The sequence below is a fragment of the Sorex araneus genome, chromosome 3, assembly GCF_027595985.1.
Source record: "Sorex araneus isolate mSorAra2 chromosome 3, mSorAra2.pri, whole genome shotgun sequence".
Lineage (NCBI taxonomy): Eukaryota > Metazoa > Chordata > Mammalia > Eulipotyphla > Soricidae > Sorex > Sorex araneus.
Window position 1 is genome coordinate 171,900,930 of NC_073304.1, and position 27,367 is coordinate 171,928,296.

The 27,367-nt window shown below is 44.4% G+C and overlaps 1 protein-coding gene across 3 annotated transcripts in view; it reads left to right on the top strand.

Annotated features, from left to right (window-relative positions):
* Positions 1-20,136, top strand: part of ARHGEF12 (Rho guanine nucleotide exchange factor 12) — a 140,777-nt gene extending 120,641 nt beyond the window's left edge. For all 3 annotated transcript variants that reach the window (XM_055129918.1, XM_055129920.1, XM_055129919.1), the window contains 12 exons: positions 1,046-1,146; positions 4,293-4,370; positions 5,451-5,526; positions 6,215-6,382; positions 7,691-7,778; positions 8,187-8,273; positions 8,405-8,484; positions 8,754-8,987; positions 13,512-13,979; positions 14,641-14,957; positions 15,824-15,893; positions 16,328-20,136. In XM_055129918.1, the coding sequence (XP_054985893.1) occupies positions 1,046-1,146; positions 4,293-4,370; positions 5,451-5,526; positions 6,215-6,382; positions 7,691-7,778; positions 8,187-8,273; positions 8,405-8,484; positions 8,754-8,987; positions 13,512-13,979; positions 14,641-14,957; positions 15,824-15,893; positions 16,328-16,338 (1,778 nt within the window). In that variant the 3' untranslated portion in view covers positions 16,339-20,136. The remainder of the gene's footprint in view (positions 1-1,045; positions 1,147-4,292; positions 4,371-5,450; positions 5,527-6,214; positions 6,383-7,690; positions 7,779-8,186; positions 8,274-8,404; positions 8,485-8,753; positions 8,988-13,511; positions 13,980-14,640; positions 14,958-15,823; positions 15,894-16,327) is intronic.
* Positions 20,137-27,367: the final 7,231 nt, after the last annotated feature.

Sequence of the window (27,367 nt, forward strand, 5' to 3'; positions counted from 1 at the left end):
TCTGATTTTGGTATCTTTATGTCATAACACTTCAGTGTAATCCAGCACATTTTGGTAAATTTCTTCTCCTTATATAAAAGTTATGGTGCATTTTATTTCTTTGTAATTCCAGTTTTGTTTGTTTGTTTGATATTTATTTATTTATTTATTTATTTATTTATTTATTTATTTATTTATTGCTTTTTGGGTCCCACCCAGCGATGCACAGTTACTCCTGGCTCATGCACTCAGGAATTACTCCTGGTGGTGCTCGGGGGACCAATAGATGCTGGGAATTGAACCCGGGTTGGCCGCATGCAAGGCTAATGCCTTACCTGCTGTGCTATCACTCGAGCCCCCTGTAATTCCAGATTTAAAGAAAATTGTTTTGGAGTTGTTTGAATTGTTATCATTAAACCAATATTGTTTAGTGGATGCGCTGCAATGCACTGTGACACTCAAGTGAGCTTGCAGAGAATGCTTGGACTCACTCCCTGGGATTTGTTGCACCATAGACACCATAGACAGGTGTCTATTTCATATTTCTATTTTATGTCTATTTCATAATAGCATGAAGACCTGGATTTGAGATTCCATACTTTTCATTTTGTCTTAAGCCTTAGCACTTTGTTTTGTTTTATTTTATTTTATTTTATTTTTTTGCTCTTTGGGTCACACCCAGTGATGCACTGGGGTTGTTATTCCTGGCTCTGCACTCAGGAGTTACCCTTGGTGGTGCTCAGAGGACCATATGGGATGCTGAGAATTGAACCCGGGTCGGTCGCATGCAAGGCAAATGCCCTACCTGCTGTACTATCGCTCTAGCCCCAGTACTTTTTTTTAAAGTCCTGCCATTAACTTCACCTTTCTAAGAACTGCCTGAATTAATATTCTGCCTTAGGCTTTAGCCTGGTACAAAAGTATTTAAAGTCTTTGGTATGCTTTTTATAATTATTGAAATAAAACCACACCCTCTGTGTGATACACATATAATACTTACATACATACATATTTTTCTTTTGATTTCCTCTCTTTTATTATTTTAAATTTCTTTCCCACACTTTAGAATGGCCTACAGAAAGGGAGAAAGTGAAGAGAGCTGCAGATCACTGCCGTCAGATCTTAAATTATGTAAATCAGGCTGTCAGGGAAGCAGAAAACAAGCAGGTAAGAAGAGAAAAAGCAAGCAGGTGAGGGCTGACATGATGAGTCTCTGGAGCTTGGACCGTGAAATGATTCTTGAATCATCATTATAGAATTGATGGGCAGGAAAGATGTTGGCTATTCATGTAGTGGCGTTCCAGATTAATTTGTGCTAGAAAGTCAGTTATATTTGACTTTTTTGACCTTCTCCAGCTGTTTGCTTATTTATTCATTCTTCTATTCCTTCAACATATGTTTATAGAGCATCTACTGTAAACTGAGTGGGTGGGTGTAGAGTGGTTATGAAAATTAGTGTGATAGTTGCCTGCTTTGATCTTGCTTCTCAATTACATAGGAAGTTATTGATCAGCTTATAGTACTGCAAGAATTTTGCATTAGTTGCTATGGAGGAGAATCTTGGGTTGTTCAGAGTTTATAATGAAGAACCTCATTTGAACATGCTCTCTCAGAGCATGGCTGTCAGAACTTTCTTTGAGGAATTGTTATTTAAGCCAGACTCTGAAGGATGCATGGAACTGAACTGAAAGTGTGGAAGGGGATGACCAGATGTGGAGAGGGATGGCATATCCTGAAGGTCATGGGTGCAGAGGAAGCCTGTAAGTGGGAAATGGAAATACTAGATTAGTATGGATCATGTTTAAGGAGCAATCATGTATCAAATGAGGTATGGTAGGCCAGAGGCAAATTTATACAGAGGTCCTATAAACTCTAAAACGGTATTCTCTTTATTGACATTTAGAAAGGAGAGTGTCGTGCTTAGATTTTTCACTTTGTAATGATTACTCATACTGTTCTTTAGAGAATGGTTGAAGGGGGAAAGGACGGAGAGAGAGTTTAATTAGTTCAGGATAGATGGTGACTCAGAGAAGTGTAAGAATTGGAAAAGTATGTAAAAGGAAACATTGACAGGATTTGGTGAGTGATTTAGAGAAGGGCTGAAGAAAGGGGATGTTAGCAGTAAATCCCAGGTCTCTGGCGTGTACATGTGACTGCATGGGTCTAAGAAAGAAGTCCCAGATAAGGGGGAAGGGATGAGCTGGAGAACCAGGTGAAGATGCATGGAAAGCAGGGATGATAGGATATGTTTCCCTCCTTCTTTCATTTACACTTACATGTATACCGTGGTCTTGGGGTACACAGCCCCCCTGAACCACCCAAGACCCCCCACTCCCTCCACATTCTACCTGCTCCCCTTGAATCTGAAGTGTACCCACTTCTAAGAGGACTGTGCTAGAGATCAAAGGGTAGGATTGCCCTAGAGGCCCTTGAACACCTGGCAATGGACCTTGGTGTCCAGCAATGCTTTGCTGGGTGCAGGCACTGAACTGTCAGGAACCAGGCAAGGGTCAGGCTGAGGGTTGATGGGAGTGGCTCAGACCCCACAGCACTGCTTAGGAACCCACACCTCCACCACAAAAACGCAAGGTTACGTGCTTACAGGAGCTGATCACAACACCATCACCTTGGATATGATTTGGTAGGAACCAAGTATGATGTCTATCTGTTGATTAGGTTGCAGGAAAATAGGTATTTTCAAATGTCTTGTTTGGACTAGACAGTGATAAAACTACAGGGGACAATTTGGCACTATTTATCTGAATTTCAAATGTGCTTCCTCATAATTAGTCCTTGGAGCCAGCAGTTCTGTACTTGGTGATTTCCTGGAGAGCAGTGGCGATATCTGCCTACCTGCCTACATCATAATAATCATAATATAGAATAGTTCAGATATGGTGTCACATAAACTAGAACCAGGCAGCAATAAAAACCACTGAGTTGTTGATACGACATGATGAATATCATGAACATTATTTCAAGTGAAGGAGGCCAAACACAAATAGATACACACATACATTTCTTCTTACGTAAATCTCTAGGATGAGCTAAACCTAATCCATATTAGAAAAGTGATTATCACTGGCTATGTGGGAATAGATTTAAACTAAGAAGGAAAGAATTTTCTGAAGCAATATTTTTTATCTTGATAAAAAAATTAATTACAGACACGTGGAAAATTGCATGTAAAATATTTCTAGTTCCTTACAGTGTAAATTCTAACTTTAAGAACTTAAACAAATTAACTCTTGTTAATGATATACAGCTAAAATATTTGGAGGTGAAGTATGGTTTATTGTGACCTATTCTGAGATAAATCTAGAAAATAGGATGGACTGATAGAAGGATAATTGGGTAGACACGGCGATAAAGCAAACCTAGCACATATTACTTATGAAATGTTGGTTTTGGGTATATGGATATTCACTGTACATATTCAGAATTTTCTGTATATTTAAACATTGTTATAGTCTTAGAGAATCCACATATACCCTTTGATTTAACATTCTTCTAGAAATTTATTCTACATATAAATGTACTTGTGTGCAAAAGTGTTCGTTTTAGACCATTTATTGCAGTGCTGTTTATTATAGAAGATTGAAATAATGTCTGTGTCTAGCAGTAAAGTGCAGTTTAAATAACTGTAATTTACTCATAGAATTGAATATCATACAGCCATTAAAAACATGAGACAGTGCTTTCTATATGTGCTAGTGTAGATCAGTTTCCAAGAGATATTAATGAATGATATACATAGATACTTATATATGGGGTCCTGGAAAAAATACACATAAGTATGTCCTGTTACCATTTCAGTGTATGACTGTGTTACACTCACTTCATTTTTGTTCAAGGACATACACACAGTGTGAATAGAGATAAAAATACTAATGTTCACCTCTGTTTGCCTAGAATCATTTTCACAGGTTACTCTGGTAATGGGTATTAGTGCTTCTTTGGAGATAATTGTGGGGCAGATAGTGCACAGGATTGAAAGAAGACATAGTTTATTATATTTTTCTATTACCTTCTGAATTTTTGTGCTATGATTTACATATTCAGAAATATAAACTAGTGAGGGTCCATTGAGTTTGAAAAGAAAATTGAGAAAAGGCATCCGGAGAGGCAGGAAATGTATCACTGCCAAAGCCAAAAGGCAAGAAAGAAGGAAGTCTCTTAATGACTTGTGCATGCGCTGCTGTTTCAGAGAGCAGAAATGCAGATGGACAGAGCACATTTGGTCTCGGGACAGCTAGCTCACTGATGCTCAGAGCAATAACAGAACTTTGGCTTTATCCTTGTCTCGTTTTCAGCGTTTAGAAGATTATCAGCGTCGACTTGATACCTCCAACCTGAAGATGTCAGAGTACCCAAATGTTGAAGAGCTCAGGGTGAGAGATGGTCTAATCATAATTTAAAATATCAAATAGAGTTTCCTGGCAGGTAATTAACATCTCCCTGGGAGCATATATCACCTGAAAGAGTTCTTGTCTCCTTGACTGTCTATATATATGATTCTAGTCTTCCTTTTAAATGTCTGGTCTTCATGAAAAATCATTTTAGTCTTTCTTTAGAGAGCTACTTTGTGTGAAATGATAGCTTTCTGTGACAGGAATTAAAAGGAGAGTAAGGAATAACATTATTTAATTTATGTGTTTTACAGTAGGATGAAAGTAGAGCTATTTACTACAGGAATTTTCAAGATTATTGAGTAAAGCAAGATGACCTAGTTATTTTTCTATGAAGCACTTTAGCAACTTGACTGTTTGAAACCATTATAAGAATAAAGCAAATAGTTACTCATTGTCACTTCTGGTATTTGGGTTTTAATGATAAGAAGCTTTGTAGAAAAAAGTTTTTCTTTTTCTCTTGTACCATGTTGGATGATTGTTTGGCAGGTTTATTTGGTAGCTATTAAAACAGACTTTTATGTCCTGTATAACAACTCACCAAAAGGCAGTCTAATATGCTCATTAGCTTAACTTCTAGAGGATGAAGTTTTCTCAAGCTAAGTAATTAGTTATTACTAAGTTACTAACAGTAGACCAACGTGGTCTACTGTATCTTTGTAAGAGATATTCCTCAGAATCTTCCTTATAACTAGAGCCTTGGACCTCATTGGCCTCTTAGAGATATAAATTGTGCATCATCCTTCTTTAGGAATTCATAGAGAAACTGGGCTACGTATCTAGTGGTTGGTCTTGCAACTTCATTTTTATATACTGTTATCATTAATTTAGAGTGAGGTTTGAAAGACAGTTCTCCTGAATGTTCATTTTGCAAGAAATATTTTTTGAAAATTTTCTGTGGCTTGCTTTAACTTAGTCTTCCTTTCCTATTCAGTAACTGCTAGGTACCAGTCACAATGGTGACTGTAAGTCATCATGCCTTTTGTACTGAGTCTGTCTGGAGAGGAGATATGGACTATGCTTTCACTGTGTGCTGGGAAATAATTAGTTCTCTTTTGGCAGAATTTGGATTTAACAAAAAGGAAGATGATTCATGAAGGGCCATTGGTTTGGAAAGTAAATAGAGATAAAACAATTGGTAGGTATAATGTCTGTCTGCGGGGGTGTGGGAGTGGTGGTGGGGGAGCAGGACAAGCACACGAGTCTCCTGCACCCAAGAAGAGAAAACCCTTGAGTGTGCAGTGTCAGCGAGAGCAGCGCTGCTCCCCATGCACTGGCAGGAGGTCTGATTATGTGCTTTTGTTATATTTGAAGTGGCTTGAATATTCATGTGGGATGAAGCCGACACTGACATGATTCAGTCCCTGACCCATCTTTCTTGGGACACAGGGAGCCTCCTCAGCATTCAGGCCACAGCATCTCAGACCCAAGCTGTTGTTTTTAATTTTGTGTCAGTTGTAGACTGGTACTTTGATGTGACACAATAAAAAATTAATCCTTGAAAAATAAAATAAGAAGGGACTGGAATGATAGTACAGTGGGGAGAGTGCTTGCCTTGCATACAGCCCACCTGGGTTCCATCTCCAGCATCCCAGATGGTTCCTTGAGCACCACCAGGAGTAATTCCTGAATGCAGAACCAAAAATATCACCCAAGCATCACTGGGTGTGGCCAAGAAACAAAAAAAAAAAAAAAAGAAGAAGAAAAGGCAAGACAGTTTTTACCATTTTTAGCAGAAATAAAATTTCTCTGTCAAACTGTTATAAAATTTATAAGAAACATCTGGACTTCTGTTCTAATTGTCTTTTCTGCATTTTTATTTCTAGACCTATACACTTTGTTGCTGGAAGACATTCTTGTATTACTGCAAAAGCAGGATGACAGGCTGGTGTTACGGTGTCATAGTAAGATTCTGGCGTCTACAGCTGACAGCAAGCACACATTTAGCCCTGTCATTAAGTTGAATACAGTATTGGTTCGACAAGTGGCAACAGGCAAGTATGTCTGCTGAATGGTACTAGCCGCCAGGTTTGTTGCAAAGCAGCATAAGATACTCAGTGCTGTTTGAGTAAACTGGCAAACTGGCATAGCTTTGTTTCAGTTATATTCATAGACAGATTACATGAAATTGATTTACATCTTTGAAGGTGAATTAAGAAAGTATGTCCCAAAGTTACTCAGGATTCCTAGATTTGCTGAGTAGTTTCCTGCTTTAAAGAATTTTTTTTTGCATATTTGATCTTTACTACATGCTTAAATCATTAATATCAGTGAAGACAGTGAATTTGGAGTAATCCTCAATGAAAAGACTTTCATTAGAGAGGTTTTTGAGTTATGGGAAAGAAATAAACTGAGCAGGAATATGTAATTTGGGTTTTTAAAAAATTGCATTAGCAAATTATATGCTAGCTGTATTGATAGCTGTGCTGGAGAGAGAGTATGAGGGTTAAGGCGCTTGCCTTATATGTGACTGACCCCCATTCTGTCGTTGGCATCACGTACTGTCACCCCAGCAGTGATCGATGAGTTCAGAGTCAGGGATAAATCCCAAGCATGGCCAGTTCCCACCTCTGCCTCTGAAATAAGATTCCTTTTAAAATTTGCTCTATAGGGGCTGGAGCAATAGCACAGCGGGTAGGGTGTTTGCCTTGCACGCGGCCGACTCGGGTTCGATTCCCAGCATCCCATATGGTCACCTGAGCACTGCCAGGAGTTAATTCCTGAGTACATGAGCCAGGAGTAACCCCTGTGCATTGCCGGGTGTGACCCAAAAAGCCAAAAAAAAAATTAAAAAATAAGTAAAATTTTCTCTATAATGGCAAGATATATGTATGGCCTCTTTTTCTAATCCCCACTGAATATATTAGTAACAGTCTAAGGAAAGGGCAATTCAAAATAAATGCAAATTAACTTTGCTATTCTGGGCTTAAGAAGCTAAGGACTGGAATGCATGCTTTGCACTGGGAGCTCTCCATTTAGTCTCTGGACCTCATCGTCCCTAGTAATTATGTGCATATAAGTACCACATAAGGGCCACTAGGTGTGGCCCAAAACCAAAAGAATCTTGGTGTTCATTAATTTAGGAATATTGATTGACACTTTCTAATAAATTATTATGTCCCAATGCTAATTTTTATAATCTTGGTTGTACTGAATTATAACACAGTATACAGTTGCACAAATTTTAATGAACTTGTGAATTTTCAGTAATGTAGACGCGAGTAATCTTTATCTAGACTAAAAGGGACCCTCAGGGCCTCTAGATCATGTCTTTCGAGGGTTTCACTGCCTTTGTTTTCCAGATAACAAAGCCTTATTCGTCATCTCCATGTCGGACAACGGAGCCCAGATCTACGAGCTGGTGGCACAGACTGTTTCCGAGAAGAATGTGTATGTGTCTCCACGCTGTGGTGGTTTTCACTGTCCTAAATAGAATTCCATACGCTGTAGTTTCATAACTGAACTTTGAAAACCAAAGCTAACTGGAAACTAGCGCTTTTAGGTTCTTTTAGAGAGGTTCTTTGACAAACTTATTCCTTGATGTATCTTATTTTGATTCTGCTTTTTCAGAAGTGTCGAATCTTTGGGGTATTGTGTCCATAAATTGTTAGGTTTTCTTTTAGATTAGAGTTTTTCTAATTTCTGCCTCCGTACTGTGTTTTAGTATATTCTCAGGCAGAGGTAGGGTTTTCTGTTGGCTTGGTGTCTGACTTGTTATTTTTGCTTCCTGGGTGTATTTAAAGGGCATTTCGTTTTCCTTTCTTGTTTGTATTTGTGTTCTTTTTAACCTCCCGGCAGCTGGCAGGACCTCATATGTCGGATGGCTGCATCAGTGAAAGAACAATCCACAAAGCCAATCCCGTTGCCCCAGTCTCCGCCTTGCGAGTGAGTGTGCCTTTCACTGCAGTCAGGCTGACTTGGTAGCTTGGATCAGAGAGGGAATGGGTGATTCTTAGCTTTGTTTCAGTGTTGTTCAGGGACCTCAAAGCTGGAAGACTGTTTTCTTTCTTTCATAGAGGAGACCATGATGAAGAAGAGCCTCCAAAGTCGAAAGCAGAGCATCACGGCATCTCAGTCACTGCTATGCAGAGTCCAGGTAATCTGATTGGTTACTTTTCCTGTGAAGAATATAGTCACTTACTTATTAGATGCAAAGAAACTTGAACTGTTTTGGTTTATTGTAGTTCTGGCGTTAACTCCTTTTAACAAGCTTGTGCCTCTGAGCCTGCTGGCTATCTTTCCAGCATCGCTCTAAGAACTGCTCATTCAACAGATAAACTGTAGCTCACAGGGTTCTTTTTCCAAGTATTTCCTGATAACTGTACTTGAAAGTTTAAGATCTACCTTTTCTGTTCCATTGAACAGACCGAGATTTGGGATTAGAGTCTCCGTTAATGTCAGCGAAGCCTCAGTCTCATTCACTGGGAACCTCTGGAAAATCAGAGGTTGACGATCTTTTTGTGGCCGAGAGACAGTTTGCAAAAGAGCAGCATGAAGCTGGGACTCTAAAGGATGCTGGCGGGAATGACTCGGCCACAGCCCTGGATCCACACTTGCCTGTCTCAGAGGAGCGATGGGCACTGGATGCACTACGGAATTGTAAGTTCATTTGCAGTTAGCACAAATCCTTGCTGCGCACCAGAGTTGCATCAGCCAGAACTGCAGCTAGTTAAGAAGAGACTAGAGACGTAGATACAAGGACTCTTCTTTTTAAGAGTTTTCAGTTTTGGGCTGGAGCGATAGCATAGCAGGTAGGGCGTTTGCCTTGCATGCGGCCGACCCGGGTTCGAATCCCAGCGTCCCGTATGGTCCCCTGAGCACCGCCAGTAGTAATTCCTGAGTGAAGAGCCAGGAGTAACCCCTGTGCATCGCCGGGTATGACCCAAAAAGCAAAAAAAAAAAAAATAAAAAGTTTTCAGTTTAATTGGGAAAAGACTAGAAAGCTTCCCATTCCTATCAGTAATTAAATAATATCCGTGTGTCATAATTGATCTGGTTGAGGTAACTGTGAGAGAATGAGAGATGTGAGTTTGGGGAGGATGGGAGCAACGCCCAAATGGTGCTCAGAATGCCAGGGAACCGTTTCGGTGGTTCTCAGCCAACTGGGCCAGCAGTACTTAGTTCAGTGTTTGGCCAAGGAGAGCGCTATTTGGGCCCTGTGGTCCTCAGGGTTACTTGGGCCACCCAGGCAGTGCTCAGGGGGCTCCAGGGCTGTACCTACTGGTGTTAAGGAGGTGCTGAGGATTGAGCTGAGGTCAGTTGTATACAAGGCAAGTGCCTAAACTCTGTCCTGTCCTCTCGTGAGCTGTTAATGCTGACACTGAGAGGCCAGAGATGTGATGACCAAGGAATAGGTAAGACTCCGATAGTTAGGAGCAAGAAAACGAAGGTTATTCAGACAAGACTAGTAGAAGAACCAAAATTATAGAGGCAGAGAATCTTTGGGTCTTCAGAGAGCAGAGTAGAGCAGTCAGTTGTGGTGAACCCAGTGGCTGGCGGTGCCAGGTGCACCCACTGGGAAGAATAGTTGTTCTGCTGGCCTCTGCTCTTGTGGGCCTGGACACCAGACAGTCCTCTGTGCCTTACGATGGCACATGAGTGTGTGGAGGGCCTTTTCAAGTTACACAGATGCATGTAAACTTTTTGTAGAGACTGTGGCAGTCACTGTGGCTTGGCCTTCTCTAGTACACACCCACAACAGAGAGTTTGATTGATTCTTGCCACTCTGCTTGCGGCAGCCAGCTCTCCCTAGGGTGGCTGAGAAGTGCTGTTCCAGTCTGGAGTGGATCACTCTCTCAGGTGTAGCAGAGGTGGGAAAGACTGAGAATGACTTTTCTAGCCGTAGAATGCCATTTCAAGTTTTTAAGCGAGGGTATGACTAATGAAAAAAAGATTAATCTGACCGAGAGCTGCAAAAGGATTTGAATGGAAAGAGGTCTGGAGCAGTGCACTTATTGGTAAGCTATTGCAGTGATGTAGGCTGGAGGCTAAAAGGGTTTTTGGACTAGATTTGGTGTCAAAGGAATAAAAATAAAATGAACAAATTGGCTTGTTTAGATGAAGGCAAAAGAAAGGTAATTATTAAGAGATAATTTCTTTCCTAGCACTCAAGTCAGAAGAGACCACCACCTCTGGCCACTGTCACATATTCTTTTAATTTTTATTTATATTTGGGCCATAGCCAGTGGTGCTCAATCTGTTACTCACTACTCAGTGCTCAGGGGCCACTCCCGGCAGTGCTCAGGGGGAACTGTGCAGTGATGGAAATTGTTCTCGTGGCTTTGGCAAGTAAAGCCTATCTATGCCCAGCCTGTTGAGCTATCCTTCTGGTCCTGCCACACTCCCTGCCCCAATCTTCTTCTTCTTTTTTTTTTTTGCCAAAGATGATGGGTTCAGTTTTAAAATTTGATGAGATTAAGATATTGAAGGGCAACCCCTTTGAGAATCAGTTAGGATAATATTGGTTACAGAGGCTTCAGCTGTACAACGTTATGATTTTAGATGTGATCACCATATGATCCCCTATATATGATCACCAACATGACTTCCATTATATCCCACACAGTTGGCCCTTTCCCCTATTTATTCAACTCCTTCCCTCTAGTAACCATTTTCTTCTTATAACCTAAATGTCTTATATCTTCTACATTTGAGAGAAATTAAACAGTAAGTGTTTTTACTGTATAACCTTCAAGGTTGACCAATGTTGTTGCAAATGGCAGTATTTTATCTATTATGTTTGTCAGGGGGCACACCTAGCTATGCTCACGGCCTACTCCTGGCTCTGTGGGTGCTCAGGGGATCATATGGGATGCTGGGATTGAACCCGAGTTGGCTGCTGGCAAGACAGTGAGTACTGAAAGTCCAGTTACCCACTATACTGTCTCAGACCCAAGAGCTCATCTGTATGACTATGTAGTATTCATTGGGTGACTCATCAGCGAACATTAAAGTGGTTTCTAAGTCTGGACTGCAGAGATCACAGGTATAAAAACTATTACAATGAGTGCTTTTTTTTTTTTTTTATTTTGGGTATTTGTTTGTTTGTTTGGGGGGCCACACCTGAAGTTGCTCAGGGGTCCCTCCTGGCTTTGCACTCAGGAATCACTCCTGATGGACTTGATATGAGATGCTGGAGATCAAACTGGGTCCAACCACATTCAGGAGCCCTCCTCGCTGTATTGTGGCTCTGGCCCCACAGTGAGTGTGTTCTTTGGATTAGAAGTTCTTTGGTTAAATACCCTACCCAGGGATGGCTGAGTCATCCCGTCTTTCTATCGTGGATTTTCTGAGCAGTTTCTCTTAGGTCCTCTGCAGCAGCCACACCAGTTTTAAGATCTGACCAACTATGCACAGGGGCTCCCTTCTCCCAGCTGTTCGCCTGCATCTGCTGTTTCTGGTCTTTTTGATAATAATCATTTGCAGGTGTCAGGTGCTGTGTCATTATGGGTTTGATATACATGTTCCTGATAAGTGATGAAGATCACTGGGAGTGGGAATTTAAGACTAGAACTTTAGAGAGAAGAGAGGTTAGGGAGAGAGAGAGATTGGGATGACAAAGGCAGAAGGATTCATGGCATCTCTCACCAAGTTAGGAATGGACCAGTGGCAGCACTGGACCCTCAGTCCCCTGAACATTGAGCTGCCAGCCCAGTAGCTGAGAATCACTGGGAGAGACCTCTGGCTCTGAGCACTGCTTGGGAGCACTGGCCACCCAGGCTGCCAAAATAAAATGTTAATGATGACCAGAAAGACGGGGACAAGTAATAAGACCTGTGTGGAGACTGTTCATCTAAGGGAACATAATAGAAATTAAGCCAGAGAAGAGCTGGAGAGATGGTACAGAAAGGAGGGCACTTGCCTTGCACGCAGCTGACCCAAGTTTGATCCTTGGCGTCCATATGGTCCTCTGAACGTGCCAGCAGTGATCTGAGTCAGTAGCTAGGAATGATTCCTTGAGCACTGCTGTGTGTGACCCAAACAACAAACAAACAAAATTAAAAAAGAAATTAATCCATAGTTGAAGCAGGGAACTGGTCAAGTTGTTTAAAACCTAGGTTATTCATTTCATATTCTATGAAATGAGCAATCATGATGATTTCTGGGGGTTTGCTTGGTATTATTTATCCCTGCAGTTCTGTCATTGTGTGGGTGACCTAGAGGTATACACCTCACATCCAGCTGATTCTCTCTCAGACAGCCTAAGGGGAACTAGGCCACTGAAGAGCTGCTTTTCAATGAATTTTTTCTTATCCTTTGAAATGAAATATACCAAATCATTATAATTAAAAATTTTATTTTTGCTTTTTTTTTTTTTGGGTCATACCTGGCAATGCACAGGGGTTACTCCTGGCTCTGCACTCAGGAATCACCCCTGGCAGTGCTCAGAAGACCATATGGGATACTGAGAATCGAACCTGGGTCGGCCGCATGCAAGGCAAACGCCCTACTATTGCTCCAGCCCTATAATTAAATTTTATTGTAAGGTGGTTTTAGTTTCTTCTCACTATTTAGGGGAGATTCCTGGTTTATTATAAATAATAAAATAAATTTTCTATGTGCATGATAAAAGTAGAAAAACTAATGCTGGGGGTACCTAGAGGTACCCCAGGCTTCAGTGTCCAAAGAACTTGGCTCTCAGAAACATGTGTCTCAGAGAGGAAGTGTCTACTTCTGGAAAAAGCTGAACTTCCTCTTTTTTTTGGATCTACTTATGGAAAAAGCTGAACTTCCTCTTTTTTTGGGAGGGGGATCTACCTTAATGTCACTTTTCAATATTCTGAAGAAGTACCTTTGGATTATTATTCCAGTTAATAGGAATAATAGAATAAGGAAGAATAGAGACAGGCATTGGTTCTAGTTAGTTAGTACTTTTAATTTGGAGTATTTCCTCACTAAGACTGCTTGTTTGGATTTTTTCCAAGACTGGTTTAATAACAGATCTTCTCCAGCTAAGACTTTACTTCATTTTCCAAACAAAGCCAAAAAAAAAATCACTGTATGAGATTTTTTCACTGTACATTGCTAAAAAGGCACTTACTAGGAATGATTGCTAAGTCTACCACAATGTGTTACCATTGTGTTGCCACTGTGAATGTGTTTTTTTTTCTCTTTGATCTTCAGTGGGACTGTTGAAACAGTTGCTGGTCCACCAGCTGGGCTTGACTGAGAAGAGCACTCAGGAAGAATGGGTACATTCCCCAGGAAGCCATGCAGTGTCTCCGGGGCTGCAGGTGGATAGCGGAAATAACAATGCAGAAAACGTAAAGGCCTATCATCCTGGGGAAGGGCAGATGCCCTTTCGAACTGGAACTGGTGACATTTCGTCTTGTCATAGTCCACGGACTTCAACTGAATCTTCTGCTCCACGGGATTCAGTGGCACTGGCATTCCAAGATAGGCAGGCCAGTCACATGTTAGTAATGGGCCACATGCCCATGACCCCAGAGATGCTTCCTGCAGAGCCAGAAGGGGGTCCTGATGAGAGTGGAGAGCACTTTTTTGATGCCCGTGAAGCACATAGTGATGATAATCCATCAGAAGGTGATGGAGCACTCAGAAAGGAGGAGGATGTTAATTTACGCATCTCAGGCAAGTTCTTTTCATATTTCAGCTTTGATTTTCATCATTGTGATTGGCATGTTGAAAAGCATTTGGGTACCCCAGCAATATCTCGTGTGCACGCACATGTGTATGTGTGTGTTTTTCTGATGTGGTAAATATCATTGAATGTATTCTATACCAATCCCCGACCTAGGGGCTGGGAGGTAGTACATTGAATAAAACAGAAAAATTCACGAATAGAGAAAGACTAATGGTAAGCACATAACAAGTAAATAGGTGTTAGGATGTAAGGAGTGTTTGTAGGAAAAGCCAGAGGAAGGGCTGGGGGTAGTGAGGGCTGATGAGTGGGTCGGAGTGAAGGGTTTCCAGTGTGGCAGTATCTGAGGAGAGGCCTGAGGGAAGTGAGGGAAGCCCTAAGGAGGAATAAGTGGAATTTGGCGGGACAGGGGGTGGGGGTTGCAGAGGCAAGATCATGCAGGGACTTGACAGTCTCTGACTTTTAACTTGTAAGATTCTAACTCATAGGAAATTACAAAAAAGTTGTTCTGTTCAGCCTGAAGTGGGAAACTCTGAAGAACTCTAAACTTTGAAAAGTGGCTTTCGCACCTCTGTGAGCTCCAGGCTCGAGTCCTAGCTCACAGTCTTTGTGATGGGTCCACATCTCATCAGCTGTTGCGTCTCTCAACAGGAAACTATTTGATCCTTGACGGCTATGAAGCAGTACAGGAGAGCTCCACGGATGAAGAGATCGCTTGCTCTCTTCCCCCACTGCCCCCCGCCAGTCCTCCCTCCACAGACTCCTCCCACCAGCCCCAACATTCTCCTCCGAACACGCGCTCTGACGGGGCTCTCTCACCCTTCACCCCGGAATGCCTGGTCCCCACGCGCTGGGGAACAGGGGAGGAGCCCTGCTTTGAGGTCCGGAGTCCTTCCTCGTGTGCAGACCCCCAGGGCCAGATCATGAGGTGCATTCGCAAGATTGAGGCTGACCTGGAGCACCTAAAGGTACCCCAGGCATCAGTGGCCAAAGAACTTGGTTCTTAGAAAAACATGTCCTAGGGAGGAGGTGTGGAAGGGTGGCGGGCTGGTGTCAGGAAGCGTGTCCAGGCTTTAGATTTGCTCTTTGTGCTCACTGTCCGTCGGTGTGGGTGGATGGAAAGGCCCCAGATCGGCTGTGAACCTGTTTTATGAATGCCAAAATCCGAAGAAGCGGAAGCTCTCTAAACTGCGCGTTAAGTTGGGTTTGTAAGTTTTTAAAGCCTCAGTACCTGTGCCAGGACGAGCCATCGAGCAGCAGGTGACAGATGCGGAAATGGCCCTGGTGGCTCTTAACAGTTTAAAAATCTGGCCGGATGGGATTTTTACCAGTTGTTTATTGTTAACACTTTCAGAATGGACTTGTGTAGTGATTTCTCAGAGCAGAACTTTCTCAGAGTTTGCCACGAGCAGACAAAGATGCATGACCCTAGGCAGGTTTTTTTTTCCTGACATTATTTAGGTGGAGGCTGTGAAAGCTCTTTCGGCCTTTCTGCACCATACCAATCTTCTGTGGTTTTGTCTTCATATACCCCGATTGCTCGTGCCCTCTGGGGTTGGAGAACATGTGGCTGGGGGCAGGTCAACTCTTGAAACGTCACTGCCCAGGTCACTGTGAGGTGGGAGACAGCTGCCCTGACTGCTTCCTTTTCATCATCGTTCAAGGGAGAAACAGTTAAGATGATGGGGCATGCCCCTCTCACCCACTAAGCTTTTAATGCCATTGATGCCGGAGTTTGGAACCTATCATATACCAAAGCCTTTTTTCCTAGTTTCAAGAAGTAATTTTTTATGGCGTTCCAATGAAAACCAACCCTCTGGGTTTTATTTTACAGAAGGTGGAGGAAAGTTACACCACTCTTTGCCAAAGGCTGGCCGGATCAGCCCTCATAGACAAGCACTCAGGTACGTGTGCGTATGTCGTGAGCTCCCGAGTGGCCTGGTGATTCCTGCTGAGATCCCAGTTCTCCCTGTCTTTGGAGCGTGGCTGGTCTTCAAGACCATGTGTCACACACAGGCTGCTCTGCAGCTCTGTTCTGCCCAGCATCTCCTGTACCACCCGCTCTCTCCCTCTGCAGAACAGAAGGCAGGGGGCGGCAGGCCTGGCCACCCCAACAGCTCTGCCGGTACTGCTGGGGGGGCTCTGGTTGATGGGGCACAGCACTGTGGGTCTCTCCGGGTGGGGAGGGAGTGGAGTGTGGGGAGGAGTCGCAGTCTGTACCCGTTGGCTTCCATGGGCCCGGCTGAGGCCATCCCAGTGAATCCAGTCCTTGGCGGAAGCATGCCCACAGTGCTCTGCGGTGTTCATTTGGGTTTTCCCTTCTTGATTTGATCCTCAGATAAAAGTTAGAGCTGTGTGTCCTGGAGGTGACTGAAGGGGGCTGGACTTTGCGCATCAACCTTGTGTCACCACATCCTGGCTCCACTGTGGATGCAGAGAGAGGGTGTGACAGAGGATCTACCAGTGACCCCCCCTGGGCTTGCCAGATCCGGGGCCCCCTGACCGGGACTGGTTCTTCACAGTCTGGCCGCTGCACTAGTCTGGCAGGGAGGGAGAGGCCTCCCCTCACCCTGCCCGCCTCACTGTGGGAATCGATTTCGATTCAGAACAAAAACCAAATGTATAGAGCTTTGGATGTAGGATATGAAATTTTACTTAGGCTTAAGAAAAAGAGAGAATCAGATGTATTTATTTGACTTCATTCCGTATTTGAAAGCACATTTAAAAGCTTTTTGCCATGTTTTGTTTTAATTGAGTTGTGAGTTGTAGCCCTGTGCATTTTGTACACCCAAGGGTCAGTCGCCCCTGAAGCAGAGGTGGGGATGGGGGTGAGAAGGCAGGGGGGTGGAGGGGGAGGGAGGAGCCTTTCCCAGCTGTCCAGAGGGCACCTCACAGGTCAAGAGCACCCCTGGCCACTGGGTGGACTTCCTCCCCAGGGGCAGGCACCTCTGCCCTGTCGCCAGGTCCCCTCCACGAGCAGGACTCCTCCGTGTACTAAATAGAGGCGCTTGAAGATGGGTGCGTTCTCTTCTCTGGGCTGCTTTTCTATCGAGGGTTGGGATTAGGGAGGGAGAGGAAAGCAAATTTTATTTTCTTGACTATAAATTTGTTATTCTTGGTGTTTCATTTTTATAATTATCCATTAGACTTTGGCACTTGTGTTAAATTAGCCCTGCAGAGTGAGCAGGAAGCAAAACCAGGCAAGTGGAGATGGTTCAACTGGTGGCGGGGCTGGTTTGCCGAGGAAGGGGGGTCAAGGGGGAGTGGGTCTGAGAGTCTGAAAAGTTCTCTGACTGAGTCACTGCTGAGTTGAACGCGGGCTCGCACTAGCCACAGGTACCGCTGATGAGAAGGCCAGTAAAATTGGAGTACCTGGAAGTTTGACTCTTCATTTTTGCACTGATGGTGCCAAAGGGCTCTTGGAGTTGGAAGGAGAGCCCTGAGCTGGATGGAGCGAGGTGTGGCGGAGAAGGCAGAGCCGAAGTCTGGCTCCCGAAGCACTTCCTTTGACTGCTTCCCCTGCGGGCACTTGCCCCACACCACTGCGCGAAGGGCCTTAGGACCTGCAGCCCAGAGCATACACTGGATCCCGGGGCAGCCTGGGCACTGCCCACTCAGCACCAGGAACAGTCTCGTGGCCTCCCGAGGACCTGGATGGGCCACTCCAGAGCTCCTGTGGTTATCACCGCCCTCTGTGGTTTTCTCTGTACATCAGGTATCTATGTTTTGGAGGTGTTGTTCCCCCCTCCCCCAATTAAAGCGAAATCATTTGTCAAATCTTAAAATTTTGTTTAGGCCAAGGAGTTCATCAATTGTTCCCTTCTTTCAGTAGTACTCTCTGAACTCTGTGGCTTATCAGGATATAATTTCATTATTCCTGAAGTTTAGAATATATACATACACATTTCTTTGTGTGTGTATGTGTGTGTGTATATATAATATATAAATATGTACCCCTCCCCTGTCACAAGTAAGGATGCCCAGTCACTTTTGTAAACACCACTACAACTTTATAAGCTCATTGGTCTCCAGGTTCCTATTTTTGTCTTTTCAAAACTGATTTATGTTTTTGAACGTTGGACCTCATCTATAAATTAGAATTATATGTTGAGTCTTAGGACAAGTATAAATTAAAATGGGATAAAAAATTTTAGAAGCAGAAGCTAATATATATATAAGTGAAGCTTGGAACTTGAACTTTCTGTATCTCTTAAGAGAAGCAAGTAGAAACCAAATGGTTCCGCTGTGCTGCTGGAAAGGGTGTGACACTCCCAGCCGTTGCTCTGTGATACCAGGACCATCAGTGGCAGTTAATCAGGAGAAAGGGAAATCCCGATAGAGCTTCCATCCCAACTTCACACACTACAAGGTGATTCCGTGATTCCTCACACTCGCTTCAAAGGCTTTGTAGGTCAGCAGAGTTGGCTTTCTCCACACCCCGACAAGTAGCTTGTCCTTAGCACTATTTGCTTGGCTTTTCTCTCCATGGAACTGTCCCAAGGCCAACTGGGGAGAGATTTCTGACCATAGCTCCAGCAGTTCAGATAAAATGATCACCTAGATTCTCAAAAGATGCTCCATGTCACTGACTTGTTCTGAAAAGATCCCACGATTTCAGGTGTGTTTTGTTTTTGTTTTAACCTCATAGCCCGATTCCTTCCAGTCCTTCCCTCACCTCTGCCCCTTCCGTTTGGTCATTAGAATCAAGCCCTTGTTCCTCTGACACCGTCTGTCTGCCCTCAGGATGATGGAATTAGGTGTTCATCCCGTCTGTGAGGCGTTCTGCTTCCATCTGAACCTTCTCGATGCCACATGCCGAGAGGTTGGACTCTCCTTCTGCAGGGAAAGATCCCAGGGTGACTGGGCAGAGCAGGATTGCTGGCTTGTGGCCTCTGGGGTGGCCGCTGCGACCTGTGCCCTCTCCTGGGGCCTGATGGCTCCTTTGCTGTTAAGTGGGAAATTACATTCAAGTGTCTCTTTCCAGTGAGCAGATTTAATCAAGGCAAATCAGCAAGCCACCAAAATGCTATAATTTAACACCGTGATTGTTCCCTAGAAGCCATATGTTTTGCATACTTTAGAGTCAGCTAACTTGGATTGCTCGAGTTACCTTCTAGAACAGAAGCTGAAACTCTTTATTATATTACACTGCACAGGAGGTATATTTCATAAGCTTTTTGGATTTCTTCCCCTCCAAAAAACAACTTCTCCCAACTGTTAAAAAGGATGAGTCCTCTCTGGGAAAATTTTTTGATTTTTCAAGAGTGAAGAGGGAGGAGCTAATGTGAGAATATAGGACAAAAGTCTTTTTTTTTTCCTCCTTACTTTTTAGAAACTAAACGAAATAAGAATGCATCTTGTGAGTTTTTTTTTCCTTGCATACTGTCTTCCCTTCTCTCATGCAGGCATCTGAGGTTATTGGGGCGGCTGGAGTCTTGGTCAGTATTTTGTTCCCTGTAGACACAGAGGGCACCATTGAGAGCCTTGTAGGGCCTCGGAACAGACCCTTGGCAGGGCCCCCAGCCAGCTCCCCCACTGGCTTACAGTGTTTGCTCTTTGTAAATCACATTTTCCTTCTGACTGTTCCACTCTCTTCCTAAGTCATCTATGAAATTGTTATTTCCTCAAGAGTTCCTTTTGCCTTGTTCCATGCGACTTCCCCACTGGTACTGATGGTTTGGGCTATTGACTGGTAGAAACAAACGTGTACCCCCAGAATGGAGCCTTGTCTGTCCTTCCCAGGTGCCGACTGCTAAGCCATGTCCTGTGAAGATGGCGACTGTCATGTGCACGCCAATGGGTGTTTTTAATAAGCCTCTTCCTACTAGAACAATTGCTCTTCCTGTTCACCATACAATCATGTACTCTTTAACAGAAATTACTTTTAAAAAAAAAATCTGGAACTATCTTTAAAAAAAAACTTTATTAATAGTCATGTATTTTTACTGATCACATTTTGAAATGCCTAAAAGACTTTATTGTTCTAATTATCCAGATGTACCTTTGTAAAATAGCTCTTTTATGAATTAGCTGATAAGGCTGTATGTTTCTGGAACAAAAATATTGGTCATCTAAAAACTCTGTTTTCTGGGGTCTGGGAAAATAGAAACTGAGAATTCAAATATTAAATATGCTTAAAGGAAACAAGTATGTGACTTTTTATTTGGATTCTTGTTGATTTACACACGTTACATTAGAAAAGTTTAGGTATTAATTTTATCACACAATTCCTAGGCATCTCCTCCTCCTCAGCATCTCTCCTGCTGAGACAACTACTCCATCTCTCTGTGGGAACTTCCATGAGGGCACGAGCAGCTGGGGTAGCCCCCTCATCGGGGCAGTGTTGTTGAGGGACAAAGTTACACAGTGTGCAATTTTTCCATTGAATTTATACAGTGCAGTTATGTTTGCCATATCTAATAATGTCAAAAGTGTGCAAGTCTCTGGTATTAAGGCGGCAGTTTGTATGGATCACATAAAACGTTGTTTTAATGGTTTCCCTAAATGAAAATAGTATGTATGCTATTTTTCTTTTCTTTCTTTTTTTTTTTTTTTTTTGCTTTTTGGGTTACACCCGGCGATGATGCACAGGTGTTATTCCTGGCTCTGCACTCAGGAGTTACCCCTGGCGGTGCTCAGGGGACCATATGGGATGCTGGGAATTGAACCTGGGTCAGCCATGTGCAAGGCAAATGACCTACCTGCTGTGCTATTGCTCCAGCCCCGGAATTAGTATGTATGCTCTTATTACCTTTTTAGTGGGGGGTTTGGGGCCACATCCAGTGATGCTCAGCAGTTACTCCTGCTCAGGGAACCATATGGGGTGCTGGGAATCGAACCCTGGTCAGCCACGTGCAGGGCAAGCGCCCTACCCACGGTACTATCTCTCTGGTCCCGTTCTTATCTCTAATGCTGAATTTTCTCAAGTACCGCTATTCCTTTGTTTTATGGAACCCACGCAAATTAGAAGGTGCCCCCTTTTTTGAACCCTTTTGTATATTGAAATGTAGATGTAGTTCAGCTTATTTTTTGGGTCAAGTTTTTGTTTTATAGTAACTCAGGGCACATTTGACTGATAAATATAATAAGTATAACAAAAATACTCAGTACATTTTAGGATCTTTTACATAAGCCTTCTAAAATTTAAATATGTTCAAATACACTTTTCAGAAATTTACCTGTTTGTCATATTAGTTGTGTTTACAATCATATGACTAATAAAACAAGTAAGTACTTATTTCATTCCAGTTTGCTTCCGACAGGAATGGGGAAAGTCAAACTCTTTGCATATGAGCACTTCTTATCGTTGATCTTTTGACATAGTCAAATGACTGGTGACCAGCTTGAAAGATGAGTGGATCTATCCTGGTGAAAAAGTTGCTTTTCTTTTTTCTTGGGTTTTTTTGTGGGGACACATGCAGGTGGACTTGCTCCTAGCCATGCTTGGGGGACCCTGTGGGGTGCCAGGGATTGAATGGGGGTAAGCACATGCGAGGCAAGCACCTTACTTGATGTCCTATTGCCCTAGTGCAAAAGGTGCTTCTTTGTTAAGCTTGGTGTCTCCTACTCTAAGGTATTATAGAGCGTTACAAATAAACAGCCAGATGTAAGTGCCTCATTTCATCTATAATGTCAAGCATAATTCTTGTTACTCATTGAAAACATTTACTATGTTTAGCTATCAGGGAACAAGTATGTGTGTGCCTCCTGCCTGCCCAGCGCCTCAGCCAGCGCTGTGGCTTGAAATCCCTTCAGATGTGAGGAACTCTGCATTGCAGTTTCCTCCCAGGGTTATCTAAGGTGTGTTGAGCCTGCATGTCAAGAGGTTACGCTGGTTGTTTTCAGGGTTCCCTCAGTACATATGACCCTAGAGTTGGGGTTTTCTATGACATTTTATTGATAATAATAATTAGGGTACTTCTTGGTCCTCTTGAAATTCTGGAGAACATCTGTCCAGAGAACTCTCCCCCTACTGTGTATGTAAATCATGAAAAGGAGAAAGCACGATGCAGTGCTGTCTCAACCTTTTTTTTTTTTTTAAATTTCTGGATAGTTTCTATTCTTAGAAATTATTATCATGGTCATAATAATTACTATAATTACAATAATTATTATTTCTTTTGTTTTTTGGGGGACCACACCTAGCGGGGCTCGACCATTACTCCTGGTGATGCTTGTGGGACTAGATGTGCTGGGGATCGAACCAGGCAAGCTGCATGCAAGGCAGAGTCTCTACCGGCTCTCGAGCTCCTGGAAAATCTCTGTGATCCACAGTAAACATAGAGTTTCATAGTTTTGAAAACTCTTCAACTGTTAGAAGACACTAGGTCCTTGTGTGTACCCTTGTGTGTTCTCTGCTGGAAGTGTCTTAAGAAAATTCAGCCTCAGACAGACATGAATTTTAAAAAGGGGAAAGCATTCGGGCCTGAGAGACATCACAGGAGGCACGGGCCTTCACTCCAGTTTGGTCTCCAGGACCCCTGCATATGGCTCCCCAGCCCCACCAGGAGTGATCTTGAAGTGTAGCTGGGTGAAGCCCCAAAACCAAAACTGAAAAAGGAGGTGCAGCATTAGTATCCTTTTCCAGTGATTGGGGGTATTCTCTCATTCTGCACTGGGACTTAAGCCATTGGTTTCTTTGAGTGCTTCCGTGTCGCCTCGGAAGCCACAGTCTTCTGTCCATGCGGTCCCCCTGGCTGTGTGGAGTCTGCCTGTCCGTGGGCACTGCAGATGTGGGAGCCGGAACCTTCTTCTGTGCAGGGTTTTCCGAGATGTATGCATCCTGCAAAAAATGCTGCTTTATTAAATCATGTAATGCTTCCGAAAGCAGATGTGCTTCTTTATATGATTCCCCAAATCACATTTGTTAATAACAAACAAGTCTCTTCAGAAAAGTCTCACAGTAATGGATGCACATCCCATCAAAGCTGCTAATTTTTGTTTGAAAGCTTCGGTTTTATCACTGGCAACAAATCCGCCCACCACCTTTTTCATTTCTGAGAAACAGCTGCCCAGTGCTCTAGCCATGGCTCATGTTGCTTTTTTATGTCAGATGATTTTTCTTTTAGAAAACAGGGCGTGGGTGGGGGTGGGGAGGGCAGGGAGATACCCAGCAGCCAGGAGTGCATGGTGTCTGCACGCACCAGAGCCAGAGCTCAGACCCCTCCCCTTACAGCTCTGTTGGAGGCCTAGAGTCCCCGAGCCCACTGGGATGGCCTAGCTGGCTTTTAGCAAGGCCCAAGGGGTTCTGCATCTTGGGCTCTAGCATGGACTCACCCAGCTCGGTTGGCTGAGTGACCAGGAGGGATTCCCCAGGGTCATCTGAACACTGTTTGGGAGCCCCCCCAGGATTGAAGTGCAGTGTGCACGCTTTGTTCTCCTTCTAAATAACTGCTCTAGTACTTTTCCTCCAGACACTGCCATGGTATTTGCTCCCCCTTCACTACTGTGGAAAGGGGATCTCCTGCTTTTTCAGAAAACTTTGGTTTTGGGGGGAGAGGTTGTTGGAGGGTGCTTGGTGCTGGGGATCGAACTGGGGTCGGCTGTATGCAAAGCAAGTGTCTTAATCCCTGTGCTCTCACTCCTGCCCTAAAGTTGTCTGTTTTTATGAAAGACCGACTTACACCTGTTTTTTTCTTTTTCAACAACACCAAGAAACCAGAAACAGAATTTCTGCCTTAATGGCAAAAGGTGACAAGATGGGTGGGAAGAGAAGCCTGTGTGTAGTGTAGCCTGCCCCTCTCCCACAGGCCCTTCACGACTGGCTGCAGCCTGGGTTTGCGCTTCACGCAGCGTTTTTGCTCCACACAGGGTTAGTGTTGTTCCAGGTGCTCTCTGGTGGGATGTAGTAGGTGGTTGAGAGGGCAGGTGGTCTGGAAACAATGAAACAGTTTTCAATCTAAGTGAACAGTGACCCTTCTTGCTTGGCACGTCCTGGGCTAGGAAAGGAGCCGTCTTCTTCCTGCTCACTGGGGAGGCCATACTTAGCTGAGGGCATAGGGCCCTTGGCCTTCTCCGCATTTCATCAGCGCACCACAGAGCCTTTGGAAGACATCACTCAGGTTGAGAAGAAATCAAATGACCCATTTTTACACAGCGTCATCAAGGGCTTTCCAGGGCTGACCTGCTGGGTAGATAGTGGCAGTATTGGACATGGTGTGAGTGGGCCTGGCCATTGCCTGCATTCAGGCTGCACTGTGGGCGGTACTTTCCACCCAGGCCTCTGTGCCACCAGGCAGGGGTCACCTGGGCAAAGCAGACGATGGCTCTGGGGTGTGTGAAAACAGCAGTGGGCTCCTGCAGCCCCCTGCAGGAGGCATAGATGATGTGGACTCCGTTACAAGTTGGCAAGCAGCCTCTCAGGGTCCATACTGGCCGAAATGCTTGACCACAGAAGGACAGTGAGAAACAGGAGGCTGGGCACTGTAGGCACCTCCCCAACATTCGTAGTGCCATACACTATGAGCTTAGACAATATAAATATCTCTCACTGTACAGCCACATGTCATGTTTAAGGACGAGTGCGAGTGTGTGTGTAAATCAGGCCTTCTGAGTATTCCATTACACACACACACAACACACACACACACACACACACACACACACAGAGTCTCTTGCCCCCGCGCCTGGCTGTCTTCACCCCGGGGCCTCCAGAGGGGGGTGGGTTGAGTTTCCCTCCCCACCCCGAGCAGAGCCCCGGCAGCTGAAAACCTCCAGAACCCAGCCACAGCCATGCTCAAGGCCACTCTCCACACTTTCAGAGGAGCCTCATGCATGAAGGAACTGGCAAAGGAACCCAGGTGTGTGGGACCTGGGACTGAGATCTACAAGCCTGCTTGGGTCGGGACTGGGCCTCCTCCACCCACATCCTCCATTTTCCAGTAGCTTGGCAGCCACACCCACAAACTGCCCCGGTGCCGTGTAATCCCATCAACGGCCAAGATCCAGAGACCATACAACAAAGCTCCCAGAAGTTCGCAGCTTCATTTGCGGCCAATCGACTTCTTACAGTCTTCTTCTCCCTCTCAGAGAACCTGGCAAGGTACCAAGAACATCCTGCCTGCACGGCAGAGCCTGGCAATATTGTGGCATATTCAATATGCCAAATAGAGTAACAATGATGGGTCTCATTCCCCTTACCCTGAAAGAGCGAAGAACGAGTAAAGAGAGGCTGCTGAAATCTCAGGGCTAGGACGAATGGAGATGTTGCTGGCTTCTGCTCAAGCAAATTGATGATCAACAGGATGACAGTGATACAGTGATATGTACATATACAGGTTTTTGAGCCACACTCGGGTCACTCCTGACTGTGTGCTCAGAATCACTCCTGGCAGTGCTTGGGGACCATACGGGATGCTGGGGATCAAACCTGGGCCAGCTGCTTACCTGCCAGGCTATCGCTCGGCTCCCAGAGTAGTTCATTTTTAAACAGTTTTGTCGTTACATCTTAGGTCCCAGGATTACGGTTCTGGTTCTGATGTCTGTGGTGCCTACAGCCCAGGTCCACCAGTGTGCCCACCTTGCATCTACTTTTTTGTTCCCCACTCTCCCCTGCCCTTAGTTCTGTCCTCCAAGGACTTATCATCATTGGGTGATTCTCTTTAAAATCGTGTCTGAGACCTTTTCCTGAAGCACCCAGGCTCTGGCAGACAGTATTTCTGGAGACTCTGCCCTCCCTCTCTGCAGGGAGAGGAAGCCATGCCTAGGGCCCAGGCAACAAGAAGGAGCCTCTTTTTCTAAAAAGATTGAAAACAGTTTGGAATATTTTGTTTGTTTGAAACAAGTTTCCCCCTAACTCTTGCTCTGGAATGAGCTGCAGTAGATCATTTGGAGTTTCATTGTCACATCGCCCTGAGAAGTCAGATGGTGACCTCACCAAGGCCCTTGGAACTCGCTTAATCTGAAATTGCTGGCCCAGGAACACAGCGAAATCTTCCCAGGCGGCCTTCCTGTTGAGGCTCTGGCCTTCCCCAGACTAGTATCTTCTTCCAAATAATAGTATAATCTGCATGTCACCTCTCGATGCCGGCCCTGGGAATCTTTTTTCCTGATTCTCCTTTAGATATCTTTTGATCACTTAGCCCTACTATATAGACGGAAGCATTATTCCCTCATTTTCCTTTTGTCCTGATCTTACTGCCTGTCTGAAACTTGGCAGGAGAGGGTGCCGGGAAATAGTACAATAGGTAGGGCGCTTGCCTCGTGTGCTCGAACGTGGGTTGACTCTGAAGCACCACGATGGACATCAATCTTAAGTCCCAGCAGGAGTTATTCCTGAGCACCATCGGCCGTCGGCCTGAGAAACCAAAAAAATAAAATAAGGAACTTGAGGGCTTTGGTGATGGCAGCCCCACGTCCCTGCCTTCGAGAGTGTTTCCTGAGTGTCACCACAGGAGACTGACGGCTCTTTTTGCCATGTTCGCTCACGTGTTGAATGATGCCTGTTCTGAAATATTTAGGGAATTCATGAGAGTTGCGTGCCCAGAAGGTGAACGAGGTGGATCGATTGTTTTGCAAGCAAATGCATCATCAGAAAAACTGGTCCAGCCACAAAAATAGGTCCCAGGAAATTTGGAAGATTTCCTGCAATCAAATATTTATGAACTAAGAGCTCAGATGAAAGGAAAAGGGGGGAAGAAAGTGGTCCTTAGGCCTTACCACCTGTGGAAAGTGAAAGGTGCAGATAATCTTAACTGTCTTTTTTTCCCTTTCTTTTTCCTATTTATTTTGGAAACTGGCTTCCCTCTACTAGAGTCTCACCAGGCTGGGGAGTCTGCCGCCTAGCTGAGTGCTTGCTTTCAGTGTGGGTTTTTGGCCCTCGTGGGGGTGGGGGTGGGGGTGGGCGTGGACTTCTGGACCTTTAGGGTTTATTGATTAACATCCATCCTCAACTTCTCCCCGCCTTTCTCAGGGAAGAGATGAGCTGGATTGCGGCTCAGACTGACACTGAGGCCTCTGGCAGTAAGCAGGAATCCTCCTTTCTCAGGCCAGAAGAGCTTGCCAGCAGTGACTAAACAGTTGATTGATTAAACATGAACTAATCTCCAGCCTTGTTTCTGAAAACAAAGACTCGGAGGAACTCGGGTGGGGGCAGGTGTTAGAAGGGGACAGACAGGGCCAAGTGGCCTGAGGGAAAGGCTAAAGGTGGAGACTCGACAGTGCCTGGGATTTTGTTTTCTCCCAGAGTATCTTTCTGCTCATTCCCGCTCTCCGCCTGCTGTCCTCAGGTCCCTTTTCTGCCTGTGTGGATTTCCCGAGCTCCCACATGCATCGCCTCCTGCCCGCCATCTGTCATACGGTTGGCCCCTCCCGTTTTCCAAGAAACACTCAACTCGCATTGCCTGCCTACAGTGGCTCCGTGGCAGCTGCTCCAGCGAGA